General features: G+C 35.5%; 2 protein-coding genes across 5 annotated transcripts in view; one reads left to right on the top strand and one right to left on the bottom strand.

The window, feature by feature from the left end:
• The window catches only part of LOC135213622 (small ribosomal subunit protein bS16m-like), a 57,169-nt gene extending 55,153 nt beyond the window's left edge, over window positions 1–2,016 (top strand). For all 3 annotated transcript variants that reach the window (XM_064247651.1, XM_064247650.1, XM_064247652.1), the window contains one exon: window positions 1,720–2,016. In XM_064247651.1, coding sequence (XP_064103721.1) covers window positions 1,720–1,820 — 101 coding nt within the window. In that variant the 3' untranslated portion in view covers window positions 1,821–2,016. The remainder of the gene's footprint in view (window positions 1–1,719) is intronic.
• The window catches only part of LOC135213621 (geranylgeranyl transferase type-2 subunit beta-like), a 131,156-nt gene continuing 107,925 nt past the window's right edge, over window positions 1,719–24,949 (bottom strand). For both annotated transcript variants that reach the window (XM_064247648.1, XM_064247649.1), the window contains exons 6-7: window positions 16,787–16,986; window positions 1,719–6,765 (exon numbers count right to left, since the gene is read on the bottom strand). In XM_064247648.1, the coding sequence (XP_064103718.1) occupies window positions 6,580–6,765; window positions 16,787–16,986 (386 nt within the window). In that variant the 3' untranslated portion in view covers window positions 1,719–6,579. The remainder of the gene's footprint in view (window positions 6,766–16,786; window positions 16,987–24,949) is intronic.

Below are 24,949 nucleotides of genomic sequence, written 5' to 3'. Positions count from 1 at the left end.
AATATTGTGTACAATGTTCCCCCTGTATTCACAGGGTTGGGTACCAGACCCCCTCCCCCCCTGCAAACAGCTAGAATCCGCAATTAGTTACCCTATAAAAAAATCTTCAAGCTGCCTATTTTGTTAGTTAAAACTCAAAAACCCATTAAAAATGTTTATACCTGGTTTTTTAAGTTTTATCATAAAAACTGCATTTTATAAAAATACATATACCACAAATAGGGAATTTCCCGCGAACAATAGGGTTATATGTTCCATAGAGAAATCCGTGAATACGTGAGTCCACAAATCTGGAGTCTGTGAATACGGGGGTTGACTGTATGTGAGTATGTCTGAACATAACTGAAAAAGAAAAAAAAATAATAATCAGACGGATGCATCTGATATCATTAGAGCCTCAGATTGGGTCGGGGATAATTCAGTCCAAGGAAGTTGAACTCAATGGACAGACTTTGCACTCTTCAACTCAGCCTAATAGTTAATCAGGTTGTTTCAGCATATTGTTTCTAATTTTCTTATATGAATATATTTTCAAACGAAAGAGATATCGGAGACTTATTTGAGTGATGTGAAATAATAATCTCAGTGAAGTGATAAACAATGAAGAATTAAGTAAGATTGTTTTCCTTTCAGGCTGAGTCAAGTATGGATGCAACATAATAAGACATATTCTTCATTTTCTCATCAAATGCATCTAAAATCTTAAAGCACCAGCGTATTCAGGGTTAATTTATTGTATAAAAACACAAGTTTTATTTTATCTTGATTGCATGAATGATACAAAATCCAATGCTAAGTAAAAACAGGTATAAAGAATTAAATACTTCTCTCTTCACTTTTACTCCTCGTAATTCCTTTGTGTTTTATCTACTTGAAAAGATGATTTAGTTATACAATTAATACTGAATCCTATGGTATAACGAAAACTTTCCTGTCTTTTGCATAACGTGAGATTAATGAAGAAATATAAACATATTGCTAGTTTTCTAAGCCACAGACAAAAATACGGGACACTGAGTGAGCAGCCTACCTCCTGATACCAGCCAATCAGAAGCCGCCAAACAAAAGTCTCGTAGGCATAAGCTCACCCAAGAATCTACCTTAAGTGAGCTGACTATACCAAGTTCAACAATTCCCTTCCAGTTTGTGCTGAGGATAGTCCTTTATAAAAGAATCTGATTTGTATACTTATAAAAAATACAAATTACACTAAAACCTTTAAAGTTTTATGACATTCATTTTGCAATGATTAATTAAGATGTTATACAATACTGAAGTGTTTTTTTCTATGAAACATGAATGTGTTATTCATTTTGTAATGATTAGTTAAGATGTTATAAAATACTGAGAAGTGGTTTTTCCTATGAAATATGAATGTGTTATAATAAGGTGTTTACATTTGGGCCAAAACATGAAAGCATCGAGTCATGTCTCCTAGCATTTACATACGTTTTGAATTTTAGATTAACCATAAAGTCAACAGAAGTACTGAAATCTTTGTGAAAAGATAAAACACACTTGTAGCTACACAAAAAACTACTTTTTCAAATATAGATCAAATTGCTAAAAAAAATGCTTCTAAGTCACAAGCATTCAATTTTACAGTTCTTTCATATTGTAGATTACAGGGCAATATTTGAAAACATAGTGCAGTTTCTTTCTCTTAAAATTTGATTTTATATTTCATAAGACTAACAAATTATTTAAAAATATTTGCAGGCCTAGCTGGGCTTTTGCCCATCCACCCACGAACATACATGGAAGCATGGAGAAACAGGAAGAAATCAGGAGAGGGCGAACCAGCTGCGGATACTACCTAAAAACCTCTTTGCATATTTGTACTTTAGTACATATGTACATAAGTTGAAAAAAAATTGTTAGCCACAGTTCTTTAAGATTTCCTTAATTGATTAACTCTTCTGTCTCCATACATCAAAGATAATGATGTTGGTTAATAACACTGTCCATGCAGAGGATTGTAAAAAATAATCATTAATAAATTATTTAACTAGACAAGAGTTAGATTTCTTAACTTTTGACAGACTCTCCCAAAGGGGAGGATGTTAATGAATATTAGATCTCGTATATTATACTTCTACATTTTGAAATTTTAAAAACTGGATTGAAAATGTTAAAAATTCTGATAAAAGTCTCTTTCAAGGACTTGTTTCTGTTATTTGATATAAGTTGTTGAAAATTGGGCAAAATATGCATGACTGTAAATAGTGTTTGCATTCAGGGATTATGTCATGTGGGTTATTCAAGATACCCATGGATTTGAGAAGTATGACCAATTCAACAACTGGTTAATACCACTTCAATGTGGCATTATTTTTGGAATGATCATTTCACTTAATATTGTAGTTAATTATTTAGATATTTTGTAACGCGCCCACCTCTGAAAGTGGTATTGTAAGAGCTCTGCACACTTTACTACTTATATACAGAGCTCTTTTTACTGGAAGTATTGGAATAGTTTTGATAGTATTACTGAGAAAATCTGAAGCACTGACTACTTTATTATGATAGCTTCTCACGAATCTAAGGCCTAAACATCTGCTCGTCAGGTGAAACTTTCTCCCTGGTACCCTTTAGTTTGAATAAGCAACCAAAAAAAAAAAACGCGCGTGCGCATTCAGACATATTGGTCGACTACTTTTAACTGATTGTGTTATAGAGAAAACCAGGGTCTGCAATTTTTCCCAGATGGTATACTGCTTACTTTTGAAATATATAGATCTTAACATTGCAGTGTACTATGAATAACCCTGATTTATATACATACAGTATATAAATCAGTGTTATTCATTACACACTATAGTGTTAAGATTTATATACATTCAGTAAACAAATCAGTTTTATTCATAGTACGCACTGTGTATGGTATTAAGATTTATACATATTTCTAAAGTAACCAGCATACTACCTGGGATTAATTTAAGCCCTGGTTTTCTCTGTAACACAATCAGTTAAATGTAACTGACAAATATCTGTGAAAGTTTATTTTTGCTTATTCAAACTAAAGGGCACCAGGGAGAAAGTTTCACCTAATGAGCAGATGTTTAGGCCCTAGATTCCTGAGGACCTATCATAATAAGTTCGTAAATGCTTCAGATTTTATCAGCAATACTACCAAAACTATTCCAATACCATCAGTAAAAGAGAGCCGTGTGTAAATGTAGTCAAGTGGGCAGAGCTCTTACAATACAACTTTAAGAGGGGTGTTACAAAATATCTAAATATACCTGTTGGCAATGTTATATCTTTAAAATATTGCTCACAAGTATGCAAAATAATCTGAAACATAGTGATAAAAAAAGACAATACTGAAAGATGCAGAAGCAGTTCTTCTACTGTTATTTGGAAATTTAGAGATAAGAAACCAAAACAAATATCAGGCTAACTTATCATAATGGGATCTAAGTAGTTACAGTACATGAAGTATTCAAAACCATGGTCTGGTCTTTGTAATGTCAGTTCACCACAGCAATCTAGAAAATTAAAGTACAGTAATTGTTAAATAAAAGGTAGCCTGTGTACATTTTCTAAGTACCAAATATAATTCTATCAGACAACTGCACACTGGTGACCACCAAATTTAAGATCAGTAAACAATGTGAGACAAAAAAAAAAAGCTTTGATATGACTTAAAATCTTCCAACAGCACATCCATAAACATTAAAGCACGAGCCTTATGTACACTCTTGGTTTCAAGAGACATTATTTAAAGATAAAAATAATATAACTTTGAAAAATATTTCCTTCAGATATTCAGCAAAATAAAAAAGCAGCAACAAGTAATTTTTTCATGTTTTAAGTACTCCTTAATGTATAGTACTATATATATATATTTCAATAACATTTGTAACAACTGCTAGTACTTTTTGTGAAAATGGTAATTTTTCATTAAGATGATAATTTTCCAAACTACTATAGAAAGCCAATTTCCTGTTGTAACTCAGTGTGCTTTCTTGGTAGCTGTATAAGTTATATCCAGCCATGTAGTGAATCTTTGTCAACAACTATAGTACCAGTAAACAAAAAAATAACCATTTAAGTACAATGAAAGACTTAGTAGCCCAGTACAGCAGATAAGTACCCTTAGAGGAGTATTGCCTATAGACTTACTTACTCAACACACCAGGGGAACAGCACTTATAAGTTCTTTGCAGTGGACTAAAGAACGCAGCTACATTGATTTAACCCTTTTGCTTTTCATCCTTACCATTTAGTCTCTTCAACTTACTGCCTAGCTTTCTAAACTTCAGTTACATATTTGCCTTCTCTTTGGACCCCTTTTATGAGTCTAGAAACTGACTTGGTGTTCTAATTAAACTTAAAAAAAATACAATGAAAAGTTTTTGAGTACCACCAATACTGTTAAAATGCTCTGGTGTATCAAATCTAGATCATTTTTCTGCATTGTATAGTTAAACCTGACGGCCAAGTCATTCCTGGATTCTGGAGAGGTCCTATTGAACTGGATGGAAACAATGAAGCTAGGCAGCTAAGTGGGAAGAGCCTAAGAACAACATATAAAAATGGAAAGGAAGTACAGTCACCTCTCAATTAACGAGTGTTTAATTAACGTGTTTTCAATTTAATGTGAGCTAGAAAATATTTAAAAATGTTTAAAAAAACACATCAGTGCTGCAGACGATGGCCGTCAACATAAACAAAGACATAGCACAGTATGTATTTATTAATAAAGGGAAAAACTGTTTATTAATCAAGCGAATGATTTTTTTCATTTATTAATAAAGCAAATAAAGAAAAATTCTACCGAAACGAGAATCAGCTTCGTTCCGACATCGGCATAATTGAGCGATGTCACAAATACTATGCATCTTTTCCATGAATCTTTTAAAGTTATACATTACTTCACTGTATCCAATAATATTGTATGTATTCTCATATTATTGTGTTATAAAATATTAACATAGCAGTCAATGTCTTGGTTTATTTTGCTGTATTTAACTCAGTTCTATGCTTTTAGTTAGCATAAACGAATATCTAGATACTTTACTTAAATGAGACAAGGTAATTTTTCATTATACGACAACTTTTTAAGCCAAAATATGGATTGAATAAGTCTCGTTGTGAACTAAATTATTTTTTTCATTAACATTGCAGTGGAGCATGTTTATTGCGTAAAAAAAAAAAAAAAAAAAAAAAATCATGATTCTGGTCGCTATTTTCACTCTTTACGTTATTACCTTTTATTTGCGTGAAAACAACAGTAAAATTTGTTGTTTCAAGCCCAGTAGTTTTTATTAAAATGATTTTCTCTCGATTTTATCTGCAGTTGTGTTTGATGGCATAACTTTACTGGAGTTTTATCCTTGTTGCAGATGTACGATAACAGTCATTAGCAGCTTGAACAGTTTTGTCATCTTCAGCTACAACTTGGTTTAAATTTAATAATAACATAAAAATATATCAGTCCTATTCTACATAATGTCTTTTATAACATAACTATGGTAATTGTTTACTATCGTACAATGGTTGAAATACACCAAACAGTTGTTGCTGTTATCCAACTCAGTTCTACTTAGCAAAAAAGCACAGTTCCCCAAGTCCAGGAACATAAGCCCCCTTATTCCTGTTATTTCACATGGGAAAAATGTTTAAATAGCACGATTTTAATTAAAGCAAGCTCTCCAAGAACGTAACCCTTGCATTAATTGAGAGATGACTGTAATGTATTTTAATGCATAGGGGTCTCTGCAAGGAACCTCGGGTACTGCTTACTGGCCTTCATGCAAGAAACGCTGCAGTTTTAATGTAAAGGTTTGGGGAGTTATTTTTACCATTGTTGTATCATGAAATAGCTGCTGATTTGTGTAATGGCTACAAATGGCCATCTCAAATATAAAATATTAAATATAACTGCCAGATCAAGAAATAATTTATAACAGAACAGCTTTGTGAACATGAGCTTTTTTCACATCATTCCTCTAAGTCAAAACTTATTCAAATAAATAAACAATGGAAAATATCAGCAGCCTAAGAAATCAGAAATCAATATATACAATCTATGGTATGCTGCAATAGTCTGTTTGGAAGGGACACAATATCAATTTAATCCAATATGTTTTAATCTAGCTATGGTGAAAATAATGTAAACTAAAACTTATTAATCCTAACATGCTTAATTTAAATCTTCCTTACTTAATGTACTTGCAGCTCCTGGAATTTGAAAAAAATGAGCAAAATAATTTCACTGATTGCCAGATGACTGGTACTTCTAAAACAGTGTATGGCAAAGAAAGCTTACTTTTTTTACATTGTGCTAGGATACAAGAATAATAAACAGTTAACAGCCCAAGTGGCATTTTGATGGTCCACTTTTCAAGTCTGAAACTCATATGGATTAATCATTTCCCAGAATTTGGGACTAGAAAGTTGTAAAAGTACAAAACTACCAGTAAGCATCAATGTACTATGGATCTCAATACAAAACTATGATTATGCAATGACTAAGAAGGAATTGTTAATTTGGATAACAGCACCTCTGCAGGATAACAGGAATGTTGTTTTCCATAAAATTTATGAAAACAAAGCAAACAGTGTCTTGTATCATATGGACATTATTTGAACTGAAAGAGATAATCGATCTAAAACATACTGAGGCATACAGAACACTGGGTTAATTTGTTTAAGACCAGATTCGCCTAATAATGACAAACCGGCAAGTCCGAATAATGTGTGATATAGGTCTACCATGTCACCTGGTCGGTCTGTGAATCCCCCGGTCTCGGGATCCTGAAAGAGAAAACAAGAACCACTCCAGTAAAGAAGAAAATTAGTGTTAACTCAAGAATATCTCTTGTAAGCTTCAAAGTCACATCCTATAACTGAAAACAAACTTTCCCTCCACAGTAAAAATAAGAAGTCCTCTTTTTATATCACTACCTTAAGTAAAGTTCATCACATCTAAGCAATACCTTACTGCTTTTCAAATGAAATATAATTATATTGTGATTCTAGAAATCTAACCATAATTAAACTAAGAAGTATTGAATTTCTTAAAATTTAAATGCTTCTGTTTCAGAGCAAAGAGAGTTCCAACATAATTAAATTAAGATGAACTGTCATTTTCATGATTTCCTATGAAAGTAACCTATAAAAGAAAAAAAATTGGGTTAAGATGGGGGTTCTGTTCTTGAGATGCGTTGTAACCTGAAAATCGTTGTAAGCCAGAACATCATAAAAAATCCTAAGAAAACCTTACTTTTAATGCTTTGGGTGCATTGAAAACTATGTAAACTGCATTCTTATTGCATTTTTCATCAAAAAAACTTCAAATATTGATTATTTTGCATTTTTGGTATCATATTTCTTCTGCCAGATCAGTGTTGTAGGTGTCATAACCCTGGAACATGCATCGTAACCCTGGAAATAATTTCGGATGAATACGTATACAGTAATTCAAAAGTGCCTTAACCTCGGAACGCCGTGAGCCAAACCAGTCGTAACCCGGGGACCGCCTGTATTTGCTTTGTCATTTTAATAGTATAATGAATTTTCAAATTGGTTGCATTGATAATTAAAGATATTTGGGATAGTATATGTACTACACCCAAAAATAAATGAGAAAAACAACTTAAAATGGGAGGGGCTAGATATAACTGGAAGATCAAGAATGAAATTAAAACAAGGTTCTATAATGCTTTGCAAAGATGAATCCCAGCCAGTTTTAACTGAAAAGTTAATGAAGTTAATTTCTAAATCAAACATACACCTATACTCTTACCAGAAACTGATCTGAAATCTACCTTCAGTATTGTTACACGTTTGTTGATCACCAGAAGAATGGAAGAAAAGATTGGGGATTGATTTTACTAGGTCACTCAGTTCTTTATATTATATTGCCCTTAGTACTAATTGTAAAACATTGAAAACTTGAAAGGAAGTAATGACTGTTTAGCTAATCTCAAGAATAGACTACGGAGGTTGTTAATCAGTTAAAGCATAATGAATTTGCAGAAAATATACATCTCACAATTTTATGAATTTTACTAGATTGCCTACATTCTCCAGAATCCTTCAAAGTAAAAATGGGTGGGGGGGGAATTCCCCTGCAAAAAATTTAAGAAAATTAATTGAAACAAGGTCATGAAACCACATACTTATTGATTCTGGGAAGGTATGTGCCAGTGATATAAAGGACAGCAAAACAAAAACTAAAAATCCTGTTTTTACTGATGCAAATACAAAGGCATCTTGTAGTGACAAAGGAAAACTAAGTTGGTGGAAATAAGATGACAGGTGTAACTAAAGTGAGAAGAGCTTAGTATTCGATATTAAGTAGATTGACTACACCATCAAGTATATTTATTTAGCTCTAACAGGGCTAGCCGAATGAATTAGTTATTCTGACCAAACAAGGTGATTCACATGTTCTCAATACACAAAAACTGGGAGCCAAGAGGAGAAAAGAATTTTTTATAATGTGCAGTGATCCAGGTTTATGGTACCATAGTGTGCCGAGTTCCGGTTATCGGAGTTATGGACTGCCTGTATGTATTTCACATAAAATGTGAGTAAACATTAGTCTTGACCAGTACTCCTTGCATAAAGGAATTGTGTCATATCGATTATTCAACAAATATCTATGGATCAAGAGTGCAACTGGTAGCACTTAATTCCAAATATGACAAATTTTTAATCAATGTGTATTTTTCATAGCTAACAAACCTGAGGTCTTCATAATAGGATAATCTTAGTGCAAGCTGGAAAACCAGTTAAAAAACATCAAAGATTGTATAGCAAGGAATCTGTGAGATCTGGCAACTCCTGAGCATACGAGGTGATAGATGGTCAGAGACTGTGCTCCGCATCTCATGATGCATAGTCTTTCCCTCAACCCAGGAACTATAAAAATAGAGGGGCGGCTAGAGGCTGGCAGTAAACGTTAAGACCTCAGGTTTGTTAGCTATGAAAAATACAGATTAAAAATTTGTCATTTGTTCACATGCAGAACAAACCTTCGGTCTTAACAATAGGATATGAGTATCCTAAATCGGCTGGGAGTTAACCCACCTGACCACCTTTCCTAGAAGAATGAGTTCTAAAGAAGGGGGTTGAATGCCCGTAAGAAGATAGATAATCTGATATCTAAAAACTCAGCCATCTGGGATGAAATACAACAATACATGGGCAGATTCATTGCATTCCAGGAACCAGAGAAAAACTGACTGTTCATATAACAAACCATATTAGCGACGGGTTTGCTACCACTCCTCACTCCCCTTGCTAGAGAGAGGAGCTTTTGCTACCGAATAGATTTGTCTATTTCAAAAACACAAAGCAAAATTACTATCAGTATGACTACCTTACTCACCTGTATCAGACCAGTTCCAGCATATGACATGTCTATTCTTCAACCTGCCTGTAGGAAGAAGAAGGAACAAAGAGAAAGAAAGAGACCAGCCAACTCACTCATTCTCTCTTTCACACAATCATCTTAGGTAAGATACAAACCGCCCTGTGATGGACACTGGTGAATTACACAACTTGTTGGGCAGCCACCACAGGACCCAAGGAAAAAAAAGTGTGTCCAAAGACCTACCTGTGGGCAATATCCTTTAGGTAAAAGGAAGTGAACGTGGATTGACCCAACCAAGACCCAGTGTTCAAAATTCTATAAACAGAAAGATTTTTCTTAAATGTCAGAGAGGAACCTATACCTCTAACGTCATGTGCTCTAGCCTGCACAGACTCAGTGACAGAACCATCAAGAGAGAAGTAAGCCTGCTTAATTGGCTCACGTGTCCAGAATAAAATAGTGTTCTTGGAAACCTCTTTTCTGGAACACCCAGTGCTAACAAAAAGCCTAAGACACCTAGGTCTTAGATGAAGAGTTCTTTTAAGATAGCAACGTAGGGCTCTGACAGGACAAAGCACAAGCTCTTGGGGGTCATTATCTACAAAGTCATTCACTGAGGGAATGGAAAAAGACACAAATCTGTCATCGTGTACTGAGGGATTCTGGGTCTTAGCCACAAATTTCAGGACAAACTTGAAAGCCACAGACCACCAATTCCTGGTGTGCTTTACATCATAACTCTGCCATAAGCTCCCAACTCTTTTCGAAGTAGCCAAGGCTAACAAGAAAACTTTCTTTAGCATCAGATCTCTGTCTGATGATCGACCCAGGGGCTCAAATGGAGTTCGAGTGAGACTTCTCAAGACAAGAGAAACATCCCCCACAGGAGGCTTGAGTTCCCTTGGAGAACAGGTTTGTTTGAAACTCCTGAACAACAAGGAGATCCACCAGGATGAAGAGGTGTCCACACCTTTCAGACATAACTCTAACCCTGGGGCTGCTCTGTAGCCCCTGATAGCAGAAACAGAAAGACCTTTCTCATCCCTAAGGAAGATAAAAAAATCTGTTATCCGCTGAACAGAAGCTTTAAGTGGAGAGAAACCCAATTGACGACACTAATCACAGTAGACTACCCATTTCCCCTGGTTAACTGCCGATGAGGACTTCCTCAGGTAACTGGACATACATCCCACAGACCCCCGAGAAAACCCTCTTACTCGGAGGAGATACTTGATAGTCTCCAGCTGTGAAGAGATAGGGATTCTACTGCCTGGTGAAACCTTTCGACATGAGGCTGGCAAAGAAGTTGCTACCACAGGGGAATCTCTCTTGGGGAAATCTCTCTTGGAACTTCTGACAGAAGAGACAGAAGACTGCTTGAGGCCACAGAGGAGCCACCAAAGTCATCCTGAGATTTTGAGAACTCATTACCCTGTTCAGATCTTGACGGATCAGGCAAAACGGAGGGAAGGCGTACACCTCAAGATTGTCCCAAGGGTGTTGGAAGGCATTCTCTGCCAGAGCAAGAGGATCCAGGACCACTGAACAGTAAACTTTCAGCTTCCTGTTGAAGCAAGTTGAGAAGAGGTCTAGCATAGGCCTCCCCCAAACATGAAAAAGCCTGTTCGACACGTCCTAATGCAGAGACCACTCTGTGCTCAGGATTTGGTTCCAACAACTCAGCCTGTCGGCGACCAAATTCCTCTTGCCTGGAATGTACCTGGCAGAGAGCTCCACCGAGTTGTCGATAGCCCACTGGTGTAACTCGACTGTCAATGAATGGAGGTGACGAGACTCCAGCTACCCCCCTTTGTTCACATAGGTGACCACTGTGGTGTTGTCAGACATCAGAACAACAGAATGATGCTCTACCTTCTCCCGAAAACTCTCTCAGACCCAGAAAAGCTGCTTTTAACTCCTAAAAGTTGATGTGCAGCAGCTTCTCTTCCACACTCCAAATGCCTGACGCAAGGAGATGTTTCAGATGAGCACCCAGGTTTGTTCGTTGTCCCTTAAAGCTGCCAACACCGTCCGAGGTGTCTCCATCCTAAAACCTCTTCTTCCTGACAAAATGATTCAGGGTGGAAAGGTCAATTACCGGTCTCCACTTCCTCTCGTAGGGCCAAGAACTTCGGGGAGTTGTAAGCATATGTCCGACTGAGAAGGGGTCTGTCCGAAAGAGGGGGAGAGAAGCTGAAGGGTAGTAGATGTCCCACCTGAAGAACGTCTACTACCCATTTCTCCCTGATATACCATTGCCATTTGGCCCACTGGCCTGCCAGGCATCCCCCTACACATGGCAACAGAGAGGGAGAGCCACCCACTCTACTGACGATCCCCTCTGCCCCTACCTCTAAAGCCCTTCCCAGGCTTGTAAGGGCGGGATTGAAAGAGACACTGTTGCTGCTTTGAATTGGGCTGTGAGGGAGACTGAGAAACCCTCACAGAACCCGAGCACTTAGATGATATGACAGGTGAAGGCTTTCTTACCTGCTGCTGAGGCGGGGAGGAGGAGGGCGTCGTGATGGACTAGTCTATCTTTAGTATCTGTCCACCACCAGTTGATTGTATCTTCCAACTCGGTCCTAGGGAACAGAAACTGAGAATCAAGGAAGTCCCAATTCCTGAGAGCCGACAAAGACTCAGAGTCCACTGACAGTGCTGCGTAACTCCTGGCCAGGAGCTGGTTTTGGCCCACTAGGTTGCACTGAGGTGGGCCAGGTAAGAAATAACCTTTGCAACAGACTGCAACAACCTAGTCATGAGGAAGAATTGACTATACCTCCCTCAGTCCTATCCGGAGCAATCCTGGCTATGGCAGTGGACCACAAGTCCAGCCAGTAGACAGTCTGGAAGATGAAAGCTGCAGCAGTCTCCATAGCTAAGGCCTCTTGTGACGAAAAGGATGGCCCTTCCAACCTAACCTGCTCCAGGGTCAGACCAGGCTTAAGACATATGTCTGGATTAAGGTGACGGGACATCGGTTGAACTACATTAGTGAAGTGGTACTTTCTCTGCCACAAGAGAGAAGGAGGAAACTTGGAGGATCTATTGGACCGAAACCAAAGCATTTACACGTTGCAAGACAGACTAAGCATGACCCGACAAGGGAAGCTCAAAAACAGTTGTAGAATCCTGTCTGGTACGCAGCAAGGCCTCTATACCCATGGGGGTGATAGAAGACTGAGCCTGTGTCCAACACTCAAGACTGTTGAACTCACGAATGAGATCAACAACCTCTGAGAAAGAAGACATAAATTCTTGGCTCTCTCTCTCTCTCTCTCCTCCTGTACCAGCAAAGGGGACTAACAATGCAAAGAAGAAGGCTTGGCAGTATCCTCATCCTTCGGAGAAGCTTCCCTAGGAAGTCTAGCATCCTGGTCCCTATTGGCTGGAGTGTAGGCCTTAATACCCTGAAGATCCTGAGACTGAAGGTACCGAAACACCGCCACACAATGACACTTGAACATGGTCCCAACTTGAACTGCATACACATTTGTGTGACGAACCACATACACATTCATGAGAAGAATCACGTCCACCAGGTGAACCATGGATGCGTTTGCAGGACAAATCATGTACGTGGGCGTGCGATGAGTCGAGTACACATGCATGAGTTGCCAACCGAGCACGGTCTCGAGAAGAGGAACGATGCGGAAGAGAGCTACCTGAAGGAGAAAGACTCCTAAGGATATGGTCTCTACCAGGAGAACAAGAAAGATGTTCGCAGACCAGGGAAGCCTTACGTTCCTGACCATCAACCACAGTCTTACCGAGCAAAGAATCCTTAGAAGTAGCTTGAGATACCTTTGAATCTGCAACCTTTGACCTTTAAATTGGCGCCTTATCATCCTTATGCCGACGAACTGGCAGAGGAAGAGAGGAAGATGGGGTAGCCCCTATGATATCCTCAGCAGATACATGCAAGGATGAGTCATGTCCGAGTACGGAAGACGGAGAAGTACTTTTATCATTCTCAACACTCACTGTCACAAAAACGTACATGAGATGGAGAGGCACAGCCGTATGAAAGATACGCAGCCCTGTATCAAAGACGGGAATGCATTCCTTCCATGAGACCCACTGCCAACCTCACGAACACGAGCATGCAAGGGAGAGACATGGTCGTGTGGGGCAGACGGCGATTCACTCCTCTTGCTTGCACGAACAAGAATGTCAATGGAAGAGACACGGTTGTGTAGGGCAGACAGTGATGCACTCCCTTCGCTTGCAGAAGACGAAGCCACAAAGTTCTTAATCCTCCAACGTCTAACACGTGCGCGAGGCGGTGATGGAGAAGAAGCAAGAGAAGGAGCGAAACTCCCCCCTCTACAAAGTCTCTTATTAGCAGGTGGAGGGGAAGAAACACTCTGTTTATGACTCTTCTTCTTTGCAGAAACAGCAGAAAACTTCTCTTGAAAAACAGAGTCCAGCCTCTTGAAGACAGCTTGAATCAACGCCTCCGATGGCTCGGTGGGAGTTGATGATGTCACACCAGGAATGGATGACGTCATAACGACAGGAGGATGAGCGGCCACTGCCTCTGACGTCATAGGCTGAGAGGGTGCGGGGAGTGACGTCACAACATCTCGCCGGTGTTATGATAAGAGGCAACCCAGACAGCGTCAATGTTGGCAAGGTGGCAGCACTCAAGAGCCAATGTAGAGGAGTCCTAGGGGAGGTAGGATCGCTATAGGGGCTGGGGCTGGGGTGGGGGGTGGGGTACGCGCCTTCAAGAAATGCGACACACAGGCCATCCAAAGAGAGTGAAACACGCAGACCAAGCAATGTCCAAAGACCCACAATCTTGTTTAACTCAGAATCTGAAACTAAGGAATTAGATGTCGTAGCCTCCTCCCTCTCGGGAAGCACATTAGAACCAGAGATAGAGGGGGCTACATTAAACATATTATCCTGAGGGACTCCCGATACTTCCAACGATGAATCTATGGAAAAAAAGGAGGGCAACATGGGTACAAACGAACTTGCCACAGAGCGCACGCTTGCGGAAGAGGGAGAAGCAGAATCGTCTAGACGAGGAGAAGAAAAACTTTCCCAAGAAGGACAAGTAGACACTCTGCGATGTTCCCTCTTCTTGTAAAACACCCTCCACTGCCACTTAAGCCAGGAACGACATTTTGGGCAGGGATTAGTAAATGTACAAATTAGCTCGGCATCTACTGCATGTTGTATGAGGATCAGTGTTCGTAGACGCCAAAAAACCTGAAGCATGTGAATACCTGAATACCCGGGCACATGCGTTGATGAGGCCATGAAGACTCGGAGAAATCCATTCCAAAACAGAAACACTCACACAACAAACAAGGAAACACGGGCACAAATCAACCGGCTTGGAAGGAGAGCAAAAGTGTAAGCATCTACTCTCCAAGGCGGTTCAGAAAAGACTATGCATCACGAGATGCAGTGTGCAGTCTTTGACCAGCTATCACCTCATACGTTCAGGAGTGGCCAGATCTCACAGATTCCTTGCCATACAATCTTTGATTGTTTTTTAACCGGTTGTTTTTTAGCTGGCGCTAAGATGATCACATTGTTAAGACCAAAGGTTTGCATTCCAAAACAGAAACACTCACACAACAAACAAGGAAACACGGGCACAAATCAACCAGCTTGGAAGGAGAGCAAAAGCGTAAGCATCTACTCTCCAAGGCGGTTAAGAAAAGACTATGCATCACGAGATGAGGTGCGCGGTCTCTCACCAGCTATCACCTCGTATGTTCAGGAGATGCCAGATCTCACAGATTCCTTGCCATACAATCTATGATTGTTTTTTTAACTGGTTTTCCAGTTGGCGCTAAGATTATCCTATTGTTAAGACCAAAGGTTTGTTCTACATATGAACAAAGAGAGCTTTGATTCTAACCACGTACTAATCTAGCACTCAACATACAAAGGAGAAAGGTGGAAAACATGACAGGAGAGAAAAAAAGGATTTAAAAAAAAAAGAACATAATAGTCTTGACATCACAGCAGTAAAAGTAACAACAGACAAAAGGGTCAAGGGAAGAATAATATTGGTAAAATATGAAAATGAACGTACAGGTAGAGGATAAATATTAAGAGAAGAATAATAATCAAAACAGGAGAGTAATAAAAGAAGCATAAGAAGTAGAAGAAGAATCACTGAATGACATACAATTAAAGTCTTTTGAACACTTAATGACATGCAGATAACAATAACTAAAGAAATGGCAAGTTGACAAAATGGCAAGAAAATATGTGGACCTAAATTTAGGACCAGGTAATGGCTTCAATCCTTTACTTGGGTCACCTTCACCCTTTTCAAACTTGTGCTCCACCATCATCCCTGCTTTTGTTTATCCCTCACTTTCTCCACATATTCATGTAAAGGATGACACCAGTGTTGTGATTCTGTGGAATGGATGAAGGTCTTAAGCCACTACCTAGTCCTGTTCCTCACATTTTCATTGAATTTTTTGTTAACTTAGCCCCATTGCTTGTATCTGTGTATAATGATAAATATTGAAAACAAAAATTCACTTCTTCAACTACATAGACATTATTATTCTCTTTTTAGTCAGTCTTTGCCCTTATAATTCTTTTTCCAAACTTTAACTACTTATTCAAGTATAATTCACTTTTTAAACTGCCTTGAATGCTTAGTTTTATTACAAATGCCAAAATTTTGTGGTGGAAAATTTTTTTTAAATTATAAACCATTCTGGAGTCTTGCCTATCTTCAACTTCTGAATTGCCTCTCCTTATGTAATCATCAGTTACTTCCACTTTCATAATCACTCAAACTATTTTTGCAGGGAGACCCACTTCCATATTTTCTAGTTGGAGGCAGACTTATGTCCATCTGAATGTGATGCAAAATCTGATAAAGTGGATGGGGAAGTGTTGGGTATACCCTTACTTAGGGGGCACTTTAGATTCTAGTTTTTTTTTTTAACAAATTTTAGACTGCTTTCAAAACACTGCAATAGGCAAGGTATGCCAACAGACTGTAACCTTTAAAAAAGTTAAGTTTCAAATGGAAGAATGGACTAAAACTTGTGAGCCTTCAACTAAAGTGACCAAACTAGAGTTTAGCTATTTTGAATAAATACTTAATGTCTATTTACAAAATTATTTGAAAAATAAGAAAATATCTTCAGTCACAGAACTGTCATTATTTCTATAAGATTTAGCAAAACTGCCCATGAGAACAATTCCAAACATAATAGTATCTCATACTGTGGCATCAGAAAGGTTTCAAAATTCTTTTAAGATACTTATTCAACATGAAGACTATTGCATCACAAAATATTTTGCAAACTATAAGTCATAACACCACAATCTTACATTTCACACGAAGAAAACTAAATTTTTAATTTAAACATATTTAAACCACATGAAACTCTCCATACAATGCCTTATAAGCTGTACTACAGATCATTTCTAAGATTCACTAAAGTTAATAAGTCATACCTGTGTTGCCATAATGAAAACTCTCATCTTGCTTGCATTAATCCAATGAAGTCGTCCCAGCATTGTCAAGGAGGCTAATACCCACCAAGAGTAACAGACATCAGGTAATTTTTCTGGCCTTCCATTCAGTCCTCCAGAAGGCAACTGACGTTCACACAACCACCATCCTAGGAGATCCCCATTTACTCTATGTAGTTGACCTATATTGAAAAAAAAAAAAAAAATCAATGCATGAGCTATAATACTGAGAAAAACAGAATCAATGCATCGTAATAACTACGACTTGCTAGATTCCACTACTGACCTACCTTATATTTACAAATACCTTAAAAATATTTAATTACAGTATCTACATTACTGAAAGGCACATATCAGCAAAATTCCTACATGTGCACAACAAAAATCAAAAGGGCTTATTTCACACACATTTTTTAATTGTATGCTTTAGAATAAAAAAAAAAAAAAAAAAACTGTATGTAGCCATACTCTCAGTTGGTAATGAATGAACTGAGCACATTCAGCTAAATCAAAGATGTGGCTACCCTGAAAGTTGAAATAATTTAACAAATTGTTTATGACTCCTCCACAACTTTCATACCCTCACCTAATTCCATATAAAAGTTTGCTATATTTTAAAGTGATGCAATATCTACAGCCATCAGAAGGGAGGAAGTGTGAATCTGAGGACTATATAAAAGTTTGGGTTGCAAGAAAAATTTTATTAAAAATTTACAGTATTGCTTGTACACAAGCAAAATACTGCTTAAATACCAGCTTGGCTAAACATTACTTACACAGAAGCTTTGTAGGCCTGACTGGAACCTAGCAGAATGGCAAAATAAAAGGGAGCGTTTCTGTGTCTAATTACCTACCAAAGAACCTTGTACAAAATAGTGTAAGGCTGCATATTTGATGAAATGATGAGACTAGGAAACAGGAAAGATGAATGGGCAAAATAATACCCAATTATCATGCTGTAAACAACTACAAAGAGAGAGATGTTAATGAGGCAGTAGAACTGCGAGGTGAACAAGCATTTACAACTTCTTTTGTGAATGATTTGGTGTACCCAAAAATGCTTTGAGAAGGGCTGAAGTTGCCAAAGGGTGAACTTCATTTACTCCAGATTTATAAGTACAGTAGTGCCTCAGGTTATGAAATTAATCCGTTCCGAAGCAGCCATCATAACCTGATTTTTTTGTATCCAGAATTACATTTTACATGAAAATTGCCTAATTCGTTCCAAGCCCTACAAAAACACCACAGTAAATTTTATAATAAAGCTAAATTGACCAATAAACAATGAAATACAATTTGGACCATTCAATACCTAACCTAATCGTTACTGTACCTGTAAATAAAGTTTATTAGTGTACAGGGTACAAGAAATACTGTACGTACATGTACATACGTATGTAGTAAAATGTGGAACCTTACCTTTCAAGTGAGGTGATGTCCGAAAGTGGCGACAGAGGAGGAGGACAAACAGCAGAAAACATGAACACTTAACTTTACGAAACACATTAAAAAATGGCAGAAAACATTAACACTAAACTTTGCGAAACGCATTAACAAATGGCATAAAACATTAACACTTCTTGATTATCTCCATCTTCATTTCCATAGAAAGCATCCTCTTCTTTCCATGAACTTCAGCAACATTCTTGGGACCCATGGCTAATAACGTAAGTAATTAAGTTCACACACAACACAATAAAGTAACTTACATTACAACGAAAGCAAAATCACTAACACGAATTTACGTTAACGAACGAAAGCTACATGAATGAATGAATTCCACGTGTGTACGATAATGCTGCGGAAACGAAATGGTCGAGGAACTCCCTTACTTAGATGCTGACCAATAGGAGAGCAGGATCTTACTGCGGTAACTAGCATCAGGAACCAATGGGAGAGTGGGAGGATGGTGGCGAGTCTACTGAGTTGGCGGTGCGCGGGTTTTAAAATTGTTCTCGGTGGCCCGGGCAAATCTCGGACTTTACAGTACACCCTTTCACAACCTGAATTATTTTCGTACACAGAAGCAAAAAAATCTTCGTCTTTGCCTTCGTAACCTGGATTTTTTGTACGTAGGGACTTTCGTATGTAGGGGTATAACTGTACAAAAGATTAATTTTGGACTTAAAAATATGCACTTTTACATCTTCTCTAAGTCATGAGGTGATAGTGCTCTTGGAAACACAAAGATGAGTTTAACTGAGGAGGTAATGAAAGTATTGGCAGCAGGGTCTAAATGAACTGTTGGCATGAATACTTTCACATAGTAATACCACGGAACATGAGCAATTTATGCCCGTTTGTCCCTTCCATATCTTAAAAAAGAATGGAGGGAGTAAAATTCATCTGGATAAAAGGGAAGCTGAGGCTTTGCAGTATTGTCTGGACGAAAGGAAACCCACTAACATTCAGTTTCTGATGCATACGATACAAGCTGTATCTGCAATTCACTGGTATGTTTGATGAACGTAAAGCCAGGAAAGAACGCTGCTAAGTTGGTTTAAGCACCTATTGTGCACACATATTTCCCTTGGCTCAAAAGATTATTGCTTTGATATTTGATACACCTGATATTTGCTTGGCTCATACATTCAGATCACTCTCAGTATGAGTGAGGATTTTTTGTTTCTGGCAAGTGATCTACTTTGTTAAGCCACACATCCATCAGTGGATTAATTTGACTCATCTTTTGCTTTTTTTTTTTTTTGAGTGAACCATTTGATATCTCATTTGAAGATGGACACCCTGTTTTAGGTGCACATTTTCCCCCTCTAATGAGTGGCACAGACAAAGATATCCTGAAGGTCAGTAGGAGATGCCTTTTCTCCTGTGGAATACTTTAGGCTTAGTAATCTCTTCAACATACCATCCAAGCCTGATTGAAAGTCATGTCAATCATGTGAAAAATCTATCAATGATAATATTTCTTTGATCTCCCTGGGATTCTGTGCAATGATAAAAGACAATTAGTCAGATCAACATCCCATTTTATATTGTAGAATTTTACAATTTGGCTTTGGAATCTCCACAACTTTCTTCATACTTTTGTCATATTGGTTTGCAATATGAACTGGTCAACTTTCGGTGAAAGTGGGGAGCATCATTATCTGAAGCTAACTTTAGTCTTGTAAGTTGACATGGCCTACCTGTCCCACAGCACCAGATTCCTTTTTCAGCTACATATTTTTAAAGTGAAACAGGGGTAAACCAACTATCAGGATATAGAAGGTGATTATTATTGCTTTATGTATACTGTCTCAGCCAAGTGCAAAATGATGTTTGAAGAGGGCACTGAATTCTAGAATACCTTCTGTATTCACAGATTGAATGGACTCCGTATAAGAAATGAAATCATGAACAAGAACCCCAGTGTCTGCAAGAACAAAGACCTTGAGCCCCCCACTTTTTAGGCTTCGTAGATCAAGTATCGTTTCATGGTATGCCTGCCTTTGAAAGGCACCATCTGCTCATTAATGTAAATTTTTGTTGCATTGGAAGTTCTTGAAGCTTCTTTCTCAAGTGATCTACCACTGGTAGCCATCATGAGCTTATGATAGGTTATCTCATCATCATTATGCCTGATAGTATTTAGGTTTGTTTTAAAGGCTTCCATCTATTTCTGCACATGATCATAGGAGTGTAACCTCTATAAGATACTATCTTCCAAACAAACCCCAAGACCAATGCAGATGTGTTTGAGGAGTTTGAATTATGGTGAAATGAATAAATAATCCTATTCATTGTTCAAATTCCTCCATAGTTAGATATAGCAGTTTGTTTATAGTTTTATAAGAAACAAAGAGATTTGATTGATGGACTATATCATCTAAGAATTCTGAAGTGTAAATCTTGAAATACCACACTGGGTTTCCAAAATAAACATAAGAAAAATTACTCTCTGAGGCTTTCTAAAACACATACAAACAAAACATTTTTTTTACCAAAACTGATGAAATCTGTCTTGGGTAGTAACCCAAACTCGTCATCTACCATGGCCTATCTTTCATCAGACTATTCATGACTCAGTAAAGTCTTTTTCAACTGGCACTACTCCTGTTTTTTGTTTGCAAAGCAGCCTGCTTCTAACTTGCATAAAAGATGGCAGGATCAAAAGTTCTACAAATACAGGGAAGCACATGTATAAAAGCAAAAATAACTAAGCTAGATGAAAAAAAAAGACATTAGGTATGTAAAATCATATTCGTAAAGGAAATGTATGGTAAGTCATGAGTTACTACTATAACTCCTCATACATGCTTGATATCATAAGGTACTGGACCAGTATAAAGTCAGTATGTAAATATGTCGCAGACATGACAAAAATGTCACCTATATATATTTGCTCATAAATCATATATTTCATAAAAAACTCAGGAGACAGATGGATTTTCATGATCTACAGGTATTCTTTTATCAATAGAAAATTTACGAAACGTGACATAAGTAATATTTCATTAATGACCAACAAAAGATGGCAGTAAACAAAGAGCATTAGTCTCATGTATTTTTCATCATTTAACTGAGCATAGCATCCTTTATTCTGGAACAATCAGCTTTCTGCTGCTTGTTTCGGATAGAGTGATACTATATGAATTCGTCAAGTCTGACAAAGAAAGGTGGATGTCATGCCTTATTGAGAGCTAATAGAAAATTAGTGACAAAATCATCATGTTTGGCCATACAGGGTTAATACAGCATAAAGGTCTTCTGAATGAGCTTAGAGAAAATTATGGTTTTCCTTTCCTTTGCTTAAGAAAATGACCCCAATTCTTGAGAATTCATATGAGTTCCTAATGAAGAAATTGGGAAAGGAAACCACTCTACTGTCTCATAATAGCAGACTTGGATTTACTGTTTTTTTATAGGTCAAGAAGAAAAAGGAGACCCCAACATACAACAGTTGCAAAATTCTATTTATCTGGCTTTATGGCCTGGTACACCTTAAGAGATGAAGGCAGTCTGTGGTTGGAAAAGCTTAACAGTAATCTTGCCAAGAAAATTCTTGTTTTTAGTGCACTTGACTGAGTAGCCTTCAGCCAGAATGCTTGAAGGTTTCTATATTTCTATGGAATAAACAGATAAATCGTTGAATGAAATTGTTACATCATAAATCCTTTTGAGAGTCTGTCAGGAGGCAAGGCAGGCTGTAATATTCTTCTCTTTGGGGATACTAAGGAATGATAAGAATCATTCTCAGCAAAAGGCACCTGGGTAGCAAGCAAACAGAACCTTCACATGAACTGTCTGAAAGCCTCGGGTTCAGGTTAAGGGTCTCGTTGTAACCTTTTGTTGGATTTCATGGCTACAGGTATACTATAAGGCAAATAGCAGTTGGTACCCAACTCTTCATAGCGTAACATTTCTTATTCTGTGTAAAGTTCATAGACAGGGTACAGTACTTTTTTCTACACTGTTCCAGAATGTCTCAATATTTTGTCTATCCCATGCTGTATAAGAGGATCATACATGTTCAAGGCTCCACTTGTGGAACTCTTTGGAGGAATGCTTATAAGATCAATAAAAGTGGGGCCTTTCTACTAACAGACAAGGCAGAAAAGGACATTCTGATGATAAAATAAAATTATATATATATATATATTTATATATATATATATATATATATATATATATATATATAGATATATATATATGTATACTTACCCAGTAATTGCTTAGCTAAGAGTTTCTACTTGACGGCAGCTTGAATTTTCCAAATTTGTGGTAGCCATTCTTTTGTTTCTATAAGTGACTAGCCACGCCCATGTGGCCCATTACGTGGCAGGGAAAAACAACAACTATACTAACAGCTCAATTTATTTATGCTTAAATGTCCATGAGCAGGGAAGAGGGTGGGCTCCATCAATAATTACGAGATACGTATATATAAATAATATATATACATATATATATACGTATATATATACGTATATATATATACATATGTGTGTATATATCTATAGATATCTACATATATATTATAGATATATATAACATATAAATAATACGTATATATATATAAAGATATTATATACGTATGTAGATATATACACATATATATACGATTTGATAAATATAAACAGATATATATACCGATATAATATAGATAACATATATATATATATATATATATGTATGTATAAATAGAATATACTATATATATATATATATATATCAATATCATCTATATATATATATATATATATCTACAGATATATAGATGAATCTATAATATATATAGTATATATTGATATCTGAGATATGATATATATAATTAGATATAGATATAGATATAGATATTTTTTTAATTTAAAAAGGTTATATATATCGAATATATACGTATATATATACATAGAATATATAAACGGATATAATATATATGATATATATATAGTATATAGATATTAGATATATATACATATATATAGTGATCATATATATCTATATATTATATATATAGAGAGTATTATTATATATATCTTATTATAGATTAGTAGAGATATATTAGTATAATCTATAGAATAATATATATTATATACACGGTAGTATAGAGGTATATATGACAGAGATAGAATAAATATCGTATATAATATAATAGAGTAGAGGAGTAATATACGTATAGATATATATTATTAGGATATAGTATATACGATATGATATATATATATATTATAGACATGTATACATGGATATATATATAGAGTTAGCATAGCATATAGATATAGATAGATATAGATACAGATATATATACATAAGATATATAATACATATTAGGATAGATACATATATAGATGGAGAGATGGATATGAGAGATAGATATATGAATAGATCTGATTAGAAGAGATATATATATAATGTGAGATAGATATGAATTAGAGAAGATATAGATAGTATATATATATAGAGATACGGAGATATTAGTATATATATATATATATGTATAGATATGTATATATATATAGATAGAGAGAGTAAGATATACATATATATATATAAGTATCTATATATATATATGTATATATATATAATATATATAGGATATATATAATATATATTATATTTATATATATATTTATAATATATTATATATTATATTATATATTATATATAGGTATATATAATTCATTATAGTATTATAATATATATTATATAGTATTATATATATATATATATATATATATATATACGTATATATATATATACGTATATATATAATATATTAATATATATATATATATATATATGATATATATAGATATATATGTATACATATAGATATATATATTATATTATATCTATATAGATATATTATATATACATATTATATACATTATATATATATTATAACATATATATATACATATATATATATGCATATGTATATATACTATTATATATATAGATATAATAATATTATTAATAATTATATTATACATGTTATATAATTAATATATAGATATATATATATCTATATATATATATATATATATATACATAACAAATTTAATTTTAGGGGGTTTTTAGATATATATATATATGTATTATTATGAGGGAATATAGATATATGAGATATAGGTCATTATATATGAGAGATATATATTATATATATAAATATAATATATACAATATATATATAAAGTATATAGAGTATATATAATATGGTATAGAGATGGTATATAGGATGATAATAGATATAGATCGATATAAGATATGAATAAATAAGATAGAGACATAATAAGAAATAGATTATTATAGATATATAGAGAGAGATAAGAGAATTTAGATATATATATACCCATATATAGAGATTACAGGAATATCTAGATAGATATATATAGAGATATATAGAGATATATATAATACCACACATATATATAGATATATATATATATATAGATAGATATATATACAGATATAATAGAATCTATAATAGATATATATATATATAAATGATATATATATATGTATAATATATATATATATATATATATATATATATATATATATATATATATATACACACACACATATAGATATATATATATATATATATATATATATATATATATATATATATATATATATATATATATATATATACGTATATATAATATATGTATGTATATATATATATATATATATATATAT

This window comes from Macrobrachium nipponense, chromosome 43 (assembly GCF_015104395.2).
Source record: "Macrobrachium nipponense isolate FS-2020 chromosome 43, ASM1510439v2, whole genome shotgun sequence".
NCBI lineage: Eukaryota > Metazoa > Arthropoda > Malacostraca > Decapoda > Palaemonidae > Macrobrachium > Macrobrachium nipponense.
Note: the sequence above shows the minus strand (reverse complement) of the source record. Positions and strands in the feature narration are given on the sequence as shown.